We start from the raw sequence: 19,228 nt of genomic DNA on the forward strand, positions 1-19,228 counted from the left end.
CTCACTAACACCCCTCCCAGGGAACTACATGGGCCGTGTCTCACTAACACCCCTCCCAGGGAACTACATGGGCCGTGTCTCACTAACACCCCTCCCAGGGAACTACATGGGCCGTGTCTCACTAACACCCCTCCCAGGGAACTACATGGGCCGTGTCTCACTAACCCCCCTCCTCCCCCAGGGAACTACATGGGCCGTGTCTCACTAACCCCCCCCCCAGGGAACTACATGGGCCGTGTCTCCTAGGGGAACTACATGGGCCGTGTCTCACTAACACCCCTCCCAGGGAACTACATGGGCCGTGTCTCACTAACACCCCTCCCAGGGAACTACATGGGCCGTGTCTCACTAACACCCCTCCCAGGGAACTACATGGGCCGTGTCTCACTAACCCCCCCAGGGAACTACATGGGCCGTGTCTCACTAACACCCCTCCCAGGGAACTACATGGGCCGTGTCTCACTAACCCCCCCCCCAGGGAACTACATGGGCCATGTCTCACTAACCCCCCCTCCCCCAGGGAACTACATGGGCCTTGTCTCACTAACCCCCCCCCCCCCAGGGAACTACATGGGCCGTGGAACGACGGGCATGTGTGTGCGCTTCGTTCCGGCCCACCTGTCCAACAAGTCGTGTCGTGTGACTTCACTCTGCTACAGCGGGGACGGACAGGAGGTGTTGGTCAGCTACTCTTCAGACTACGTCTACCTGTTTGACCCCAATAATGACCAGGCCCGAGAGCTGAAGGGTCCGTCCGAGGAGAGGAGGGAGGAGGTGAGAGGGCGGCAGAGGTGCCGCCATTGTGATTTGAGATAAATATGAGGTGTATGCTTCTCTATGCAAACGGAATTGAGAAATTTGGTTTGGACAGTTTCTCCATAAACAAAATATTTATCTTGTATAACCACACTTTTGTGTGCATATCATAAATTGTCATTGTGCATACTTGCAGTGTCGGGGGTGAGTATAGCTGGTTGAGTCTGTTACTGTTGGGTACCATCTCTGAATGCAGTACAATGAAACGTCACTGAGAGCCACACAGAGATCCACACTGTGCTGCAGTGAGAACAGGCCTCAGGGGAGCACAGGGAAAAGACTACTGCACACACAGTCAGGCTAGGATACGTGTGTGTGTGCACTGTGTATGCCCCTCTGTGAAAGTCTGTGTATACCAGGTGAGAATGACTGCCCCCACTCATTGAAGCCACGGAAGTTCAAGGCCAACTGCGGTACTCAGGCATTTTTTTGCAGAAAACGGGACCTCCCCATTTATAGTGAATGGCAGTCTTCGTGGTCAATCTTGGCGTAAATGAAACAATGTTTCGAAGACAATCATGGTACTAATAATTGCTTCTAATACACCAGATGTATGTATTTGAACTGATTTATCACACACAATAAGTTATAAGGATCATTTAGTTGATAGTGGCAGCCTGCAATATTCCGGTCGACCTTCAAATTAGTTCCTCAATGAGAAGGGGCAGCACTGCTCTATCCTGCAACTTCACTTCCTGGATTAGCTCAAATTATATCTCTCTGTGAGCTCAAACTGCGTATGTTGTATCCATGGGAGGCCCTCTTAACCGACTTAATTTGGCTTAAGTGAGCTATTGACTTAATTTGGCTTAAGTGAGCTATTGACTTAATTTGGCTTAAGTGAGCTATTGACTTAATTTGGCTTAAGTGAGCTATTGACTTAATTTGTCTTAAGTGAGCTATTGACTTAATTTGGCTTAAGTGAGCTATTGACTTAATTTGGCTTAAGTGAGCTATTGACTTAATTTGGCTTAAGTGAGCTATTGACTTAATTTGGCTTAAGTGAGCTATTGACTTAATTTGGCTTAAGTGAGCTATTGATTTAATTTGGCTTAAGTGAGCTATTGACTTAATTTGGCTTAAGTGAGCTATTGACTTAATTTGGCTTAAGTGAGCTATTGAGTCTTCATAGGAATGAATGGTGTCATGTGAGCAATAACTTTTTCCATGTCATATATACAGTCATTGGTGTATATGTACTTCAGTGTTTTTTTTCCATAAACTCTCTGTATTAAAAACATGAATGGTCCATTACATGAGTTATTGTGGGATTTTATCACGGTACCATGTTTGTTGTCCATATGGGACTTTGCTAGGAGCAGAAACAAACACATGGCTAGACAGACATACTGCAGGTCTCTAATGTAAGCTACTCCGGCACTCTCAAGCCAAGGGGATGTTGATTGTAAACAGACAGAGCTGGCTTTGTGTGGAGCAGCTCTCACCACTAAAGTGCTCTCAGGGCATCTCCTGTTAATGTGTTGTGTGGTGGAAGTCCTCTCAGGGCATCTCCTGTCAATGTGTTGTGTGGTAGCTGCTGGTGGTGCACTGAGATGACCCTGAGAGGTCAGGGAGAGGAGTGAGGAAGAGGAGGAGGAAGAAATTTTGAGTGGGATAATTCAATTTAGTGGAGAGAAGTGGGTGAGGGGGGACACTAAATGCCAGCAGAGAGGAAGGTGTGGGGGTGTGTAAGAAATGTGCTGGATCACGGTCGAATAGTGTGTTCAGCTGTGTCTGGTTTCACCCAGCTCTGCTCCCACATACCTTTCCAAATACAGTGCCTGGCGCAAGCAATATTCCGCCAACCACCCCACCAAAATAGACCAGGACGGAGGCTGTAGGGCCTGCCAAGGCGTTTGCCTTTCCTCTTTCTCTCTCTCTTCTGGGCCCTCCATCGCTCTCACCCCGTTCTCTTCCTCCTTTACCCATCATCTTGTTACTCCTGCGACCCTACTTGAGCTCGGGTTCGCTTTCTCCCCCCTTCAGCCCTCTCACTATCTCACCTTTCTTGTTCTCTCTCTCTCCTTAGCTGCCCCACCTCTGTCTCTCTCTCTCTATGCAGTTGTCATTCTCTATCTCTGGTCTCAGTGGAAGTTGTTCTCATTCTCTTCCACGTTCTAAATCTCTCTCTCTCCACTGAAGCTGGCTGTCCCCCTCTCGTTCTGTTCCCAGGGGAGGAGCAGAGGTACCTGTGTTGGGTGACCAGTTCCCTGGCTCTAAGCCTGTTGTCCTGTGTGTTGGAGATGGCCAGAGGAAAGTGTGTAGTGCAGAGAGAGAGGTGTGTGTACTAAATAGGACAGTAACAGGGACTGTAGTGCAGAGAGCAGAGTGTGTGTGTGTGTGTGTGGGGGGGGGGTACTAAATAGGACAGGGACTGTGCCATGGTTTGCATGCTATTTTTAACTCTGCTTAGACTTGACAGCATGTTTTTTATGTTTTGTGTGTGTGTCCACAGCTGCGGCAGCCCCCAGTGAAGCGTCTTCGTTTACGAGGTGACTGGTCTGACACCGGTCCACGAGCTCGTCCTGAGAGCGAGAGAGAGCGGGACGGTAAGAGTACACAGAATCTTACACACACACACATTTTCTCTCTTATTCCCTTTCTTCTCTATTGCCTCCTGTCTCTCTCTCTCTCTCTCCTTCCAAATTTCAATTCCATTAGGCTCTATTGGTAAAGAAAAACAAAAAAAACTCTCATGCTTTCTCTCACACTCACGCTTTGTCTTATTCACACACACCTATGTATCAAATCAAATTGATTTATATAGCCCTTCTTACATCAGCTGATATCTCAAAGTTCTGTACAGAAACTCAGCCTAAAACCCCAAACAGCAAGCAATGCAGGTGTAGAAGCACAGTGGCTAGGAAAAACTCCCTAGAAAGGCCAAAACCTAGGAAGAAACCTAGAGAGGAACCAGGCAATTTTTTTATCTATTTTATTTTTTACCTTTATTTAACTAGGCAAGTCAGTTAAGAACAAATTCTTATTTTCAATGACGGCCTAGGAACAGCAATGAGGGGTGGTCAGTCCTCTTCTGGCTGTGCCGGGTGGAGATTATAACAGAACACGGCCAAGATGTTCAAATATTCATAAATGACCAGCATGGTCAAATAATAATAATCACAGTAGTTGTCGAGGGTGCAACAGGTCAGCACCTCAGGAGTAAATGTCAGTTGGCTTTTCATAGCTGATCATTGAGAGTATCTCTACCTCTCCTGCTGTCTCTAGAGAGTTGAAAACAGCAGGTCTGGGACAGGTCAGGGTCCCATAGCCGCAGGCAGAACAGTTGAAACTGGAGCAGCAGCACGGCCAGGTGGACTGGGGACAGCAAGGAGTCATCATGCCAGGTAGTCCTGGGGCATGGTGCTAGGGCTCAGGTCCTCCGAGAGAGAGAAAGAGAGAATTAGAGAGAGCATACTTAAATTCACACAGGACACCTGATAAGACAGGAGAAATACTCCAGATATAAAAGACTAACCCTAGCCCCCCGACACATAAACTACTGCAGCCTAAGTACTGGAGGCTGAGACAGGAGGGGTCAGGAGACACTGTGGCCCCATCCGATGATACCCCCGGACAGGGCCAAACAGGCAGAAAATAACCCCACCCACTTTGCCAAAGCACAGCCCCCACACCACTAGAGGGATATCTTCAACCACCAACTTACCATCCTGAGACCAGGCCAAGTATAGCCCACAAAGATCTCTACCACGGCACAACCCAAGGGGGGTGCCAACCCAGACAGGAAGACCACATCAGTGACTCAACCCACTCAAGTGACTCACCCCTCCTAGGGAAAGCATGGAAGAGCAGTGACTCAGCCCCTGTAATAGGGTTAGAGGCAGAGAATCCCATTAGAGAGAGGTGAACTGGCCAGACAGAGACAGCAAGGGCGGTTCGTTGCTCCAGTGCCTTTCCGTTCACCTTCACACTCCTGGACCAGACTACACTCAATCTTATGACCCACTGAAGAGATGAGTCTTCAGTAAAGACTTAAAGGTTGAGACCGAGTCTGAGTCTCTCACATGGATAGGCAGACCATTGGATAAAAATGGAGCTCTATAGGAGAAAGCCCTGCCTCCAGCTGTTTGCTTAGAAATTCTAGGGACAATTAGGAGGCCTGCATCTTGTGACCGTAGCGTACATTTACCAGGTCATTTACCACCTTCACAAGTGCAGTCTCATTGCTATGATGGAGTCTAAAACCAGACTGAAGCATTTCGTATACATTGTTTGTCTTCAGGAAGGCAGTGAGTTGCTGCGCAACAGCTTTTTCAATTTTTTTTGAGAGGAATGGGAGATTCGATATAGGCCAATAGTTTTTTATATTTTCTGGGTCGAGTTTTGGCTTTTTCAAGAGAGGCTTTATTACTGCCAGTTTTAGTGAGTTTGATACACATCCAGTGGAGAGCCATTTATTATGTTCAACATAGGAGGGCCAAGCACAGGAAGCAGCTCTTTCAGCAGTTTAGTTGGAATAGGGTCCAGTATGCAGCTTGAAGGTTTAGAGGCCATGATTATTTTCATCATTGTGTCAAGAGATATAGTACTAAAACACTTGAGTGTCTCCCTTGATCCTAGGTCCTGGCAGAGTTGTGCAAACTCAGGACAACTGAGCTTTGGAGGAATATGCAGATTTAAAGAGAAGTCCGTAATTTGCTTTCTAATGATCATGATCTTTTCCTCAGAAGTTGATGAATTTATTACTGCTGAAGTGAAAGCCATCCTCTCTTGGGGAATGGTACTTTTTAGTTAGCTTTGCGACAGTATCAAAAATTCATTTTGGATCGTTCTTATTTTCCCCAATTAAGTTAGAAAAGTAGGATGATCGAGCAGCAGTGAGGGCTCTTCGGTACTGCACGGTACTGTCTTTCCAAGCTAGTCGGAAGACTTCCAGTTTGGTGTGGCGCCATTTCCGTTCCAATTTTCTGGAAGCGTTCTTCAGAGCTCGGGTATTTTCTGTATACCAGGGAGCTAGTTTCTTATGACAAATGTTTTTAGGGGTGCGACTGCATCTCGGGTATTATGCAAGGTTAAATTGAGTTAGGTGGTTAACTGATTTTTGTCCTTGGTAGGCAGAGGGAGTCTGGAAGGGCATCATGGAATCTTTGGGTTGTCTGAGAATTTATAGCACGATTTTTGATGATCCTTGGTTGGGGTCTGAGCAGATTATTTGTTGCAATAGTCCAGGATTATGAGGAAAAACATTAAGATCCACAACATTTATTCCATGGGACAAAACTAGGTCCAGAGTATGACTGTGGCAGTGAGTAGGTTCCGGAGACATGTTGGAAAAAACCCACTGTCGATGATGCTCCGAAAGCCTTTTCCATGTGAATATTAAAGTCACAAAAAATGTGAATATTATCTGCTATGACTACAAGGTCCGATAGAAATTCAGGGAACTCAGTGAGGAATGCTGTATATGGCCCAGGAGGCCTGTAAACAGTAGCTATAAAAAGTGATCGAGTAGGAGGCTGCATAGATTTCATGACTAGAAGTCTTTTTTTTTTTTTTTGTGTAAATTTAAATTTGCTATCGTAAATGTTAGCAACACCTCCATCCCGCCTTTGCGGGATGCGCGGGGGATATGGTAACCAGGAGGTGAGGTCTCATTTAACACAGTAAATTCATCAGGCTTAAGCCATGTTTCAGTCAGGCCAATCACATCAAGCCTATGATCAGTGATTAGATAATTGACTATAACTGCCTTGGAAGTGAGGGATCTAACATATACACACACACCCGGATAACTCTCTATGTCTTCTCCAGCTCTAATCTCTCCCACAGAGCCCTGCCACTGCCTCTTGTTGCTAACGGGGCCTATCTCTGTCCATGGGGATCTTGTTAGCTTTAGCTCTCACTGACACACAGCTTATACCGGGCCCAGTTGAGACTATGATGAAGCTGCCTCTTGCTATCACAGACCTTTATTGATGTTTGGGTATTGTAGAATAAGGAGAAGGGAACTTTTCCCCCACCAGGTCAGCAGTTATAACGTCTGGATGATGCAGTGGATTGGTAGTCCGCTGTTGACTATTGAGGGATGGCAAGCAATACCCTGATATCATTAACTCATTCTGGCCCAGGCAGCACTGTTCATACAGTCAGGGGTGTGACACAAGGATTCTCTAGACCAGGAGTCTCCAACATTTTTCTAGCATGAGGGCTACTTTAAAAGAATGAACAGCTGCGAGCGACGAAGCATATTCTTCTCTTCTTCTCTCCCCTGCAACTCTTCCCGGGCTCCTTAGTGTACAAGAGAAAGTAGTGCAGTTTTCTGTCAATATATCTGGTAAAATAATGGTTATTAAACAACTAAGGGGGTTCCTTAAATATTTTTTTTTCTTCCAAATTGTTTCAATTTTTTCTCTTTATTTGTCTTGGTTTTAGATTTATTTTGCGTTTCACCCTCAAAATTACAATTGTTCATAGAAAAACAACGAAATTGGATGTTCTGAGTCCATGTCAAGGCATAAAATGGGGAATGGAAACGCTTTAGGAAGTAAATCTAAGCAAAGAGATGTAGTCAATCCACTAATACTAAACATGTGCATTTAACATAAAAACATCTCTATATTCAGTATTTTGATTGCCGATGAGGTTTATTTGAGCTATGGGGACGCCATTTTAAATGACCATAGGAACGACTGACGCCAGTGTGGCACTGGCCAGAATCATCTAATTGTCTGTGGTATTGACTTTGCTTCTAATACACCATGTATGTACGTGGAGTGTGACTCGAAGAGCGTGTTAGGTGCGGACAACAACAACAAGTAGTAATTCAAACATGAACTGTATAACGCCAGGCTGTATGAATTGGCTCCCAAAAAAAGGTCCCTCGGTAAACTACCATCGGCTTCCCAAGGACACACAACTTTTGAAGAAGTGGCTCCATGTCCGGAAGAGGAAGGACGTCCCAGCTCGAGCTAGCAGGACCTGCAGACAGCACTTCGCGGAGGCAGACTTCTCGGCGAAGGGCACTTTTGATGCGGCAACCGGGAGTTTCTGAATGGAAAGGAGTCATAAGCCTATGTTGAAGCCCTCTGCTTGCGCCTCCATTTGAAATTGAGGGTTCTGGTGTAGGGGTTTCCGGCCGTCCATCATCAACATCGCCGACTTTGGAGTCAAGCAAAAGCGACTGAACGGAGGAGGCAATGGAGCCAGGGGTAACGTTAACCAGGCATGTCTGTTGTTGACGAGGCTAGCGTTAGACGTCACTGGACAACTTTGTTGCAACTCTAGTTGATGATAACTAGCTAACGTTAATTGAGTCTCAAATGTTTTGTGTAACACCCTCACGGCATGCAACTAACGTTAAACTGCAACTAAATATGAACACAGTTTATCAGTGTACCGCTGTTATTAGATAACGTTAGTTACTGTAGCTAGCTTCCACCTCAGATAGTCAAGTACTGTAATACATTTTGTTGACAGATTTGTTTTTGTAATGTTTTGTTAGCTCCACCTCATTTAGCTAGACTGAAGTTGACATGGCTAATGTTTGCTGAAAAATAAATAAATGTCCCTGTATTTGCTGTGTGTGTGTTGACAATATACAAGACAGGTAGCTAGCAAATGGCTACCCAGACTATTTGCAAATGTTTTCATCCTGGAGGAAATGCAGGAGGCAGAGGAGGTACATGCAAATGCTAGTTTATGCAGTGATTCTTGAATATAACTATAGCCTAATTGTTTTCTACCAACAGTTTTCTACCAACAGGAAAGAACAGTTAGTACAGCATACAAACCTCACCCCTGGGTGCCAGAGTGTTCCTGTGCTGTGGTGGAGAAGAGGTCCTCAGGGCCCAGCTAAATTGCGCTCACGACCATCAGTATACAACCGAGTCCTGCCCCTAAATGCCACAGATGGAGCTGACGGAGAGTGAGATCAGTGAAGACCATAACGCTGTATGGACCTGAGAGCTCAGGATCACAGTGCGAGCCGAGATATACTATGGATCACTTTGGGGGAGCGGGCTGGTGTTCCGAAAATGGAGAAGGAGCAGGCCATTCAACAGTGAATTCAAAGATACACCCATCCATAAAGGGAATCTGAGTGGAATTGTTTTTCCCACAGATTTTTAATAAAATAAAATAAAAACAATTTCATTGGATGTGGACCATGTCCCGGTCCTGCTCTTTCAACTCTCTCTCGACCTATAAATGCTTAGCTATGAAAAGCCAACTGACATTTGCTCTGAGTTGTTGAACTGCTGCCTGCACCCTCTATAACCACTGTGGTAATTATTTTGATGTTTTAAAAGGGGCTTTTGTAAATATATTTGATTGTTTGCTGTGCTGGATGTCTGAGTGATTGGACATTTTTATAGTATCTGTAACATATTTGGGTGTGTATTTAATCTGCATCTTAACTTCTTAAAGTGGCAATCAGCAGTAGAAACAAAGTCTCCCTGCTTCTCTTTCGGTAAAAGCTGAGGGATGGGGCTGGAGAAATGTAACCACTCTCAAAAGCAAGGACTGACCATCCATTATCAAAATTGTAATCATTTTCTATGATCTGTTTTCACAACCATGTACTCAGTTCGCTTTGGATAAAGGCGTCTGCTAAATGGCATATTATTAAAGTCTACTTTGCCAACTAGCTTCCCTGTGTAGTTACCATTCCTTTCCAATAGATGGCAGCCAAAGCTAGTTGAAGTCACTACTCTAGCGACAGGGACACGGGATTAGTGCACACTGAAGGTAGTTTTTATCTTCAAAGCAAGTTTATCTGGTTACGCTTGAACCTGTTGTTATAGTGGACAAGCTAGCTAACTACTATTTTTACATAATGCGCAGGCATGAGGTCTATGTCTTAGGCCAGGCTAGATTTACGCTGCGGTCAAAGGCACTGCATCTCAGTGCTAGAGGCGTCACTACAGACCCTAGTTTGATTCCAGGCAGTATCACAACAGGCCGTGATCTGGAGTCCCATAGGGCAGCGCACAATTGTCCCAGTATTGTTCGGGTTTGGCTGGGGTAGGCAGGCATTGTAAATAAGAATGGCAAGTTTCATAAATTAGGTGCATTACCCCCACTGGCATCGTTCGTCTTTCAGTTACCCACGTGGGTATAACCAATGAGGAGATGGCACGTGGATACCTGTTTCTATAAACCAATGAGATGGGAGAGGCAGGACTTGCAGCGCGATCTGCTTCAGAAATAGAACTGACTTCTATTTTCGCCCTTGGCAACGCAGGCGCGTGCATTAATTGAATAATATAGATTTAGAAATGTATTTTGTGACGTGAGCGGTGTAGTCAGCCTGTTGTGGAAGAAACGACACACACAGGGATGAGACGCAGTACACCTCGTCCAATTCTCCCTTGTGCCCATAGGATGAACTGGCAATAAACTGCCAGCCTGTATGCTCTGCAAACAAAATCATAAGACAAGTTATCTGATACCGAAACTAAATCACAATGTATTTATGATGAGCACGCTCCATTATTGGTTAGTGAGTTTAAACATCGTTACAGGATACTAATTATATATATTGAGCTCCTACCCACTACTGATATTAACCTTAAACAATTTATAGTCATAATAATCTGCCAGGTAAGCCTACTTTGCAGTTAACATTTAATTGAGAGGGTTTTGGGGGAATTATTTCTGTTAGCCCACATGATTAGCATGAGATGGAAATAATTAGCAGAATGTTGTGCTGAGAAATTCCAGCCAGTTGTGTAATTCATGCTAACTCAGTCTCTGACCCCCTCCCCCAGGAGAGCAGAGTCCCAACGTGTCGCTGATGCAGAGAATGTCGGACATGTTGTCCCGCTGGTTTGAGGAGGCCAGCGAGGCCCAGGGCAGCCGGGGGACCACACGCCCTCAGACACGCCCTACAGGTGAGACACTGGGACAGGGTTGTGGTTGGCCCGTTGCCACAGATCTATGATTAGACCTTATTTATTTATTTGGGCTGCTATTTCTGGAGCAGAGTTTGCACCAGTCTTTTGTTCATGAAAGGCAAAAAATACAATTCAAGACAACAGATTAAAACTTTATAAAAAGACATGCTTCAGAAAAGAAAATAAACACATATTTCCTGCATCTCTTCCAGGCACTCTTCCTCGCATAGAGGGGGCCCCCACCATCCCAACACTCCCTACCATACCCCCTCCACAAGCTGCCAGCGCCCTAGAGGGCTCTGTGGAAATGGAGGCCTCCGCCGTCAACCCTGTACCTGTACCCATCTCCAAGTCCACCTCCTCCTCAGGGTCATCGTCAACGGTTACAGCACATCCTCCATCAACCTCCTCATCCATGGAAAGCTCGGTGCTTCCCTCATGCGCCCTCACCACCTCCCCAGATTCAGAGCAGAGGAGTCAGGCAGACATGGCTGTGACCTCCACGCCAACACCCACACCCACCGCAGAGGCCACACTGTCTGGTAAGGGTCACATAGAGAGAACACACACATACGCTGAGGACTGAAATCAAAACCGACATTTTAGCTCTCCAGTCCACTAAGATGCCATTTTTCCCATAAGAGGGCTGAGTAATTGTCATCGTATTTGATTTGAGGAGAGCCAACAGGTGGTTCACAGTTAGAGTTCTGAAGGGAGTGTTTAAACGTTTACCAGTAAACTACCAGAATGTTCAAGTATAAATGACCAAAGTTAGATTAGATTGTCAAAGATATTCTGTTAATTATCTAAATTCCTGAAGATTCCTCTGGATTTTGTAAATTACCGGTTGCTTTCCAACCCTACTCACGGTAAACTGCCACTAGTAGACCATAACGTGTGCGTGTGCGCAGACTGTGCGTGTGCGCAGACTGTGCGTGTGCGCAGACTGTGTGTGTGGAAGCTGTACCACTCAAGCAGCTGCCTTACCCTCTCCTTCTACTGTTTCCTTTATTGCCTCTCTTCCTCCTTGTCTCTCTCGTCTATCCACCTCTCTGTCCCTTTCGTCTCTCTGTCCCTTTCGTCTCCCTGTCTCTGTCCCTGTCGTCTCTGTCGTCTCTCTGTAAATGTCCCTGTCGTCTCTGTCCCTGTCTCTCTATCCGTCTGTCCATCCACCCCCCTGTCCCTCTTCACCTCCCTGTCCCTGTCGTCTCTCTGCCCCTCTGGTCCCTCCACCCCTCTGTCCCTCTCGTCCCTCCACCCCTCTGTCTCTCCACCCCTCTGTCCCTCCTGTCCCTCTCGTCTGTCCACCCTCTGTCCCTCTGTCCCTCCACCCCTCTGTCCCTCTCGTCCCTCCACCCCTCTCTGTCCCTCTGTCCACCCTCGTCCCTCCACCCCTCTCGTCCCTCTGTCCCTCTCGTCCCTCCACCCTGTCCCTCTCGTCCCTCTGTCCCTCCACCCCTCTCGTCCCTCTGTCCCTCTCCCCCTCTGTCCCTCTCGTCCCTCCACCCCTCTGTCCCTCTCGTCCCTCTCCACCCCTGTCCCTGTCCCTCCACCCCTCTCTGTCCCCTCCACCCCTCTGTCCCTCTCGTCTCTCCACCCCTCTCGTCCCTCTGTCCCTCTCGTCCCTCTGTCCCTCTCGTCTCTCCACCTTTGTCTCTCTCTCTGTCCTTCTCGTCTATCTACCTCTGTCAGAGTACGGCCCTCATCGGCTGCCAGTAAGTTTAGTGTGTAGGCGCTTGCAGCGGCTGCTCCTGTTGGCCGACCCCCCAGGACAGAGTCAATCCTCTTCCTCCACCGCAGGCACTGAGAGCCAATCACAGGGGGCTGTTGCTGCTGCCACCAAGATGGCCCCCCCTACAGGTTACAGTCACTACCCCATTGCTGACTACAAATGATCTATAACTGGGCTAATAACTCACTAACTAGCAAAGGATATGTACAAATGTGCACACGTGTTTACATGCAGCTCTTGCTTTGATCTGAAAACAAGGGCATTTACTCATAACCGCTCATACTGTAAAAGTAGTCCAGTTCAAAGTGAATGGCACAGATCCATACATGGCAATGGTCTATTTGCATATTGGCCTACTGCAGCTCTGATTGGCTATGGCGCACCGGTTTGTGTAGAGTACTGGCTGAATCGTGCGTGTCAATGTAATAGAATCATACTCTGATTCGTTCTGCATACAACAAAATCTCTTGCATACTAAGTCTTGCATAGTTAGTTTTGTTTCGGTATGTTGCATTGAAAATTACTAATATTGCATTGATTCGATCACAATTCCCACAGTAAAGGAAAATGTTGATAGTGTTCAGTCAACTTTCTAGAGTTTTCCCTGTTAAGTTCTTCTCTGCGCCAGCTGATATTTCTTCTGCGTGGCAGTCATGGGGGAGCTGTGCTCCCACTCATCCACGCAGCTTAGAGGGGACATTGCTCCTGTCCCCACACCATACTCTCTTTTACCTCTTCTACCCAACTCAGCACTGCCTCTAGCCAAATTCCATATGCCCCTCAGACTTTTCAAATTTACTACAAGCTCCACTCTGTTGAGCTACCGTCACTCCCATATCAGCTAAAAGTAGAATGTCATCATGTTTTAGTCATGGATAATAAGCACAGATCTCGCAGCTGTTGTTACCAGTAGCCTGGAATCACTAGTTATTACTTCTAAACATATTAAATTGTGGGAGGGATTCTAATAGGGATACAATGGTTGGTTTATTGTTTGAACAGTCACTGAGATTATATTAGTTTATTAATGCAAAATAGGCTATTTTGATGCATAGCCTATACAATTGAAGTCGGAAGTTCAGGTCCAGGTTACAAAGTGGCTCGGTGACTCGTGTTTGCATCTCAATGTGAAAAAAACTGTTTGCATGTTCTTCACAAAGAGGGCAACAGATGCTACTGAACCAGATGTCTATGTGTCAGGGGAGAAGCTCCAGGTGGTATCTGATGCTACTGAGCCAGATGTCTATGTGTCAGGGGAGAAGCTCCAGGTGGTATCTCATTGTAAGTACCTTGGCGTCATACTTGATTCCAACCTCTCTTTTAAAAAGCTTGTGAAAAAGGTCATTCAAATAACCAAGTTCAACCTAGCTAATTTCCGATTTATACGAAATTGTTTGACTACAGAGGTAGCAAAACTAGACTTCAAATCTATGATACTCTCCCACTTAACATACTGCTTGACTAGTTGGGCCCAAGCTTGCTGTACAACATTAAAACCTATTCAGTCTGTCTACAAACAGGCTCTCAAAGTGCTTGATAGGAAGCCCAATAGCCATCATCACTGTTACATCCTCAGAAAGCATGAGCTCCTGAGTTGGGAAAATCTTGTGCAATACACTGACGCATGTCTTGTATTCAAGATCCTAAATGGCCTGGCTCCCCCTCCACTCAGTATTTTTGTTAAACAGAAAACCCAAACATATGGCAGCAGATCCACAAGGTCTGCCATGAGAGGTGACTGTATAGTTAGTTCCCTTAAGGAAAAGCACCTTTAGTAAATCCGTTTTCTCTGTGAGAGCTTCCCATGTCTGGAATACACTGCCATCAGACACACACACAACTGCACCACATATCACACTTTCACAAAATGTATGAATACATGGCTAAAGGTCAATCAGATTTGTGAACATAAAAGCAGCTCTGTATTGCTGCTTTCCATGTTGGTTGTGAGGTGTGGAAACACTTTGTTGCTTTTATGAATTTTGTCTTGCTGCTTTTTGTCCTATGTTGCTCTGTCTGTATGCTATGTCTTGCTTGTCCTATGTTGCTCTGCGTGTGCTCACTGCTCAATGATTGCCTATATTGTAATTGTTTTTAATAACCTGCCCAGGGACTGCTGTTGAAAATTAGCCGGCTGGCTAAAACTGGCACTTTTACTGAAACGTTGATTCATGTACACTGTCCCTGTAAAAATAAAATAAACTCAAACTCAAGTTTAAATACACCTTTGCCAAATACATTTAAACTCAATTTTTCACAATACCTGACATTTAATCCTAGTTAAAAATCTACCCATCGTGTCCGATTTAAAAAATGCTTTACAGCGAAAGCACAACATATGATTATGTTAGGTCATAGCCAAGTCGAGAAAACAGACATTTTTCCAGCCAAAGATAGGAGTCACAAAAAGCAGAAATATAGATACAATTTATCACTAACCTTTGATGATCTTCATCAGATGACACTCATAGGACATCATGTTACACAATACATGTATGTTTTGTTCGATAATGTGCATATTTATATCCAAAAATCTCAGTTTACATTGACGCCTTACGTGCTCCGCTTTTTCCTCCAAACATAACGATGGCCATTATGGCCAAACAGTTCTATTTTTGTTTCATCAGACCAGAGGACATTTCTCCAAAAAGTATGATTTTTATCCCCATGTGCAGTTGCAAACTTTAGTCTGGCTTTTTGATGCTGGTTTTGGAGCATGGGCTTGGTGAGCGGCCTTTCAGGTTATGTCGATATAGGACTTGTTTTACTGTGGATATAGTTACTTTTGTACCTGTTTCCTCCAGAATCTTCACAAGGTCTATTGCTGTTGTTCTTGGAATGATTTGCTCCTTTTGCACCAAAGTATGTTCATCTATAGGAGACAGAACGCGTCTCCTTCCTGAGTGGTATGACGGCTGCGTGGTCCCATGGTGTTTATAATTGTTTGTACAGAAGAATGTGGTACCTTCAGACGTTTGGAAATTGCTCCCAAGGATGAACCAGACTAGTGGAGGTCTACAACTTTTGTTTTGAGGTCTTGGCTGATTTCTTTTGATTTTCGCATGATGTGAAGCAAAGAGAGAGGCACTGAGTTTGAAGGTAGGCCTTGAAATCCATCCACAGGTACACCTCCAATTGACTCAAATTATGTCAATTAGCCTATCAGAAGCTTCTAAAGTCATGACATCCTTTTCTGGAATTGTTTAAAGGCACAGTCAACTTAGTGTATGTAAACTTCTGACCCACTGGAATTGTGATACAGTGAATTATAAGTGAAATAATCTGTCTGTAAACAATTGTTGGAAAAATGACTTGTCATTGGCAAAGTAGATGTCCTAACCGACTTGCCAAAACTATAGTTTGTTAACAAGAAATTTGTGGAGTGGTTGAAAAACGAGTTTTAATGACTCCAACCTTGAAAAAACTTATGTAAACTTCTGACTTCAACTGTAGATCAGGTCAAGGAACCAAGCAAGGTTAATTTCCTACACAAACCATGCCCCCACGGCTATGGAAGGATGATACGGCATGTTACAGTTTTCACATGGCACGGGGGTACGTCGAATGTCGGAGCACACAAAAAGGAGCCGCCCCTTTTGTGACGAAAAACAACACTGCACTACGCTCCGTCGGCTCCGTTTTGCATATTCTGTTTACGCCTCTTTACCTGTCACACACACACAAACCCCCTTCCACCAAACACACATATCCCCACCCCCTCCCCACCTCTTTCTGCTTGGATAGTCCTGCCTGTAACTCCCCTGTATAGTGTGGCAGTGAGGTAGTTGGCTGTGCAACACTGCTTCTGCAGCCCCTTGGCATCAGCAGCAGTATGAAGGGGTTGTCTATGTAATATATTGAAGACTATGGATGGTTATGACTATGGTTAAGATTATATGTAAAATGGCGCCGGAAGAAATGTCAGCAGTTTTACGGGCGCCCAACCAATTGTGCTGTTATGTGTTTTTTTTTTTTCTCGTGTAATTTGTAACTTATTTTGTACATAATGTTTCTGGAACTATATCTTACGGCAAAAAAAGAGCTTCTGGATATCAGGCCAGCGATCACTCACCTTGGATTAGACAAAGACGCACAGGACATTCTCCGAACACCCGACAAGGCCAACATCCCAGTTATTTGCAAGAGGAAGAGACGCAGGTACAGAGGACACAGAGCGGGATGCCTCGTTAAGATCCGCAGAAGGCGAGTGGGAAAGCTGCCGTTACCGTCAATATTACTCGCCAACATGCAATCATTGGACAATAAATGAGACGAGGATACGATCACGAATATCCTACCAACGGGACATCAAAAACTGTAATATTTTATGTTTCACGGAATTGTGGCATGGATATTCAGCTAGTGGGATATACGCTGCACCGGCAGGATAGAACAGCACACTCATTACACGACGAGGGGGGGCGGTCATATTTGTAAACAACAGCTGGTGCACAAAATCTAAGGAAGTCTCTAGATTTTGCTCGCCTGAAGTAGAGTATCTTGTGATAAATTGCAGACCACACTACTTGCCTAGAGAGTTTTCAGCTATACTTTTTGTGGCTGTTTATTTACCACCATAGATGGATTCTGGGACTAAGACTGCACTCAGTCCGCTGTATAAGCAAATAGGAAACCGCTCACCCAGAGACTTTAATGCAGGGTAACCTAAATCAGTTCTACCTCATTTCTATCAACATGTTAAATGTGCAACCAGAGAGAGAGAAATTCTAGATCACCTTTACTCCACACACAGAGCTCTCTCTCGCCGTCCATTTGGTAAATCGTCCCCACAGGGACTGTACGTACATACCCCAACCAGAAGCCATGGATTACAGGCAACATTCATACTGAGCTAAAAGGTAGAGCTTCCGCTTTCAAGGTGCGTGACTCTAACCCAGAAGCTTATAAGAAATCCCGCTATGCCCTCCGACGAACCATCACACAGGAAAAGCGTCAATACATGGCTAAGATTGAATCATACTACACCGGCTCCGAAGCTCATCTTATGTGGCAGGGATTGCAAACTGTTACAGACAACAAAGGGATGCACAGCCGCGAGCTTCCCAGTGACACGAGCCTACCAGACGAGCTAAATCACTTCTATGCTCGCTTCGAGGCAAGCAACACTGAGGCATGCGTGAGAGCTTCAGCTGTTCCAGGCGACTGTGTTATCACGCTCTTCGTAGCCGACATGAGTAAGACCTGTTAAACAGGTCAACATTCACAAGGCTGAGGGGCCAAATGGATTACCAGGACATGTGCTCCGGGCATTTGCTGACCAACTGGCAGGTGTCTTCACTGACATTTTCAACCTGTTCCTGATTTGAGTCTGCAATACCAACATGTTTCAAGCAGACCACCATAATCCCTGTGCCCAAGAAAATGAAGGCAACCTGCCTGAATGACTACAGATGCATAGCACTCACGTCCGTAGCCATGAAGTGTTTTGAAAGGCTGGTAAGGGCTCACATCAACACCATTATCCCAGAAACCCTAGACCCTATCCAATTTGCACACTGCCCAAACAGATCCACAGATGATGCAATCTCTATTGCACCCCACATTGCCCTTTCCCACCTGGACAAATGGAACACCTATGTGAGAATGCTATTCATTGACTACAGCTCAGCGTTCAACACCATAGTACCCTCAAAGCTCATCACTAAGCTAAGGATCCTGGGACTAAACATCTCCCTCTGCAACTGGATCCTGGACTTCCTGACGGGCCGCCCCCAGGTGGTGAGGGTAGGTAGCAACACATCTGTCATGCTGATCCTCAACACTGGAGCCCCCCAGGGGTGCGTGCTCAGTCCCCTCCTGTACTCCCTGTTCACTAATGACTGCATGGCCAGGCACGACTCCAACACCATTATTAAGTTTGCAGACGACACAACAGTGGTAGGCCTGATCACCGACAATGACGAGACAGCCTACAGGGAGGAGGTCAGAGACCTGGCCCCTTGGTGCCAGAATAACAACCTATCCCTCAACGTAACCAAGACAAAGGAGATGATTGTGGACTACAGGAAAAGGACGACTGAGCACGCCCCCATTCTCTTCTACGCAGCAGGTTGAGTTACATAACTTTATGAAATACATGAAATAAGTATGCAATTGTCGTGTTATTTGTTCACTCAGGTTCCCTTTATCTAATTTTAGGTTTTGGTTGAAGATTTGATAACACATTTGGTATCAAAAATATGCAAAAGTAGAGAATTTGAAAGGGGGCAAATACTTTTTCACAGCACTGTACAGGCACAGACAGACATAATGTAAGTGGCTACAATGAGTCAGTTTTGTATGTTGTCTCCCATTTTTCATATGTATTGTTTGTACCTGAACATGTAAGCTTCAGTATTGGCGCGAAGCCTCGTCAGGGCTGTGACATCTGGATTTTCTGTAGAGACTGATGAAGCTACTATGAACATACCAATTGGTATTTCATATACATGGGAATTAATGATATTCAATCTCAATCCTTTACGATTCGCTTCACGAAACACTCGTAATGTGGACGTATGTAGCTTGAGTTGTAGTGGAATGCACTGGCATCAGACCATGTGACATTGTGGGAGTCAATTCATATATCAATCTATCTCTCAGTAACAACTTTTTTTGGAAGTCTATTCATCTAGTTTGAGGTGGAGTGAATGGTTTGCCAATGATGAATTTCTGCATGATGCCCTTTTTGAGGTCGCTGGTTACTGGTCACACAAGGTGACAGATGTTTGTGCATTACACAGGCCCTTGGTCAGTGTGGTTGACCACTGGCACTACCCCATGGTCAACATAGTTGGTATCAGCTCAACAGACATGCAGTGAGTGG

The 19,228-nt window shown here is 45.4% G+C and overlaps 1 protein-coding gene across 5 annotated transcripts in view; it reads left to right on the forward strand.

Moving 5' to 3' along the window:
• Positions 1-19,228, forward strand: part of LOC112224671 (DDB1- and CUL4-associated factor 6-like) — a 53,102-nt gene that overhangs the window by 24,168 nt on the left and 9,706 nt on the right. For 3 of the 5 annotated variants that reach the window (XM_042319918.1, XM_042319919.1, XM_042319920.1), the window contains exons 7-11: positions 563-774; positions 3,272-3,365; positions 10,545-10,667; positions 10,883-11,212; positions 12,363-12,530. In XM_042319918.1, coding sequence (XP_042175852.1) covers positions 563-774; positions 3,272-3,365; positions 10,545-10,667; positions 10,883-11,212; positions 12,363-12,530 — 927 coding nt within the window. The remainder of the gene's footprint in view (positions 1-562; positions 775-3,271; positions 3,366-10,544; positions 10,668-10,882; positions 11,213-12,362; positions 12,531-19,228) is intronic. The other 2 variants (XM_042319921.1, XM_042319922.1) reach the window with 1 other exon arrangement.

The sequence above is a fragment of the Oncorhynchus tshawytscha genome, linkage group LG03 (assembly GCF_018296145.1).
Source record: "Oncorhynchus tshawytscha isolate Ot180627B linkage group LG03, Otsh_v2.0, whole genome shotgun sequence".
Lineage (NCBI taxonomy): Eukaryota > Metazoa > Chordata > Actinopteri > Salmoniformes > Salmonidae > Oncorhynchus > Oncorhynchus tshawytscha.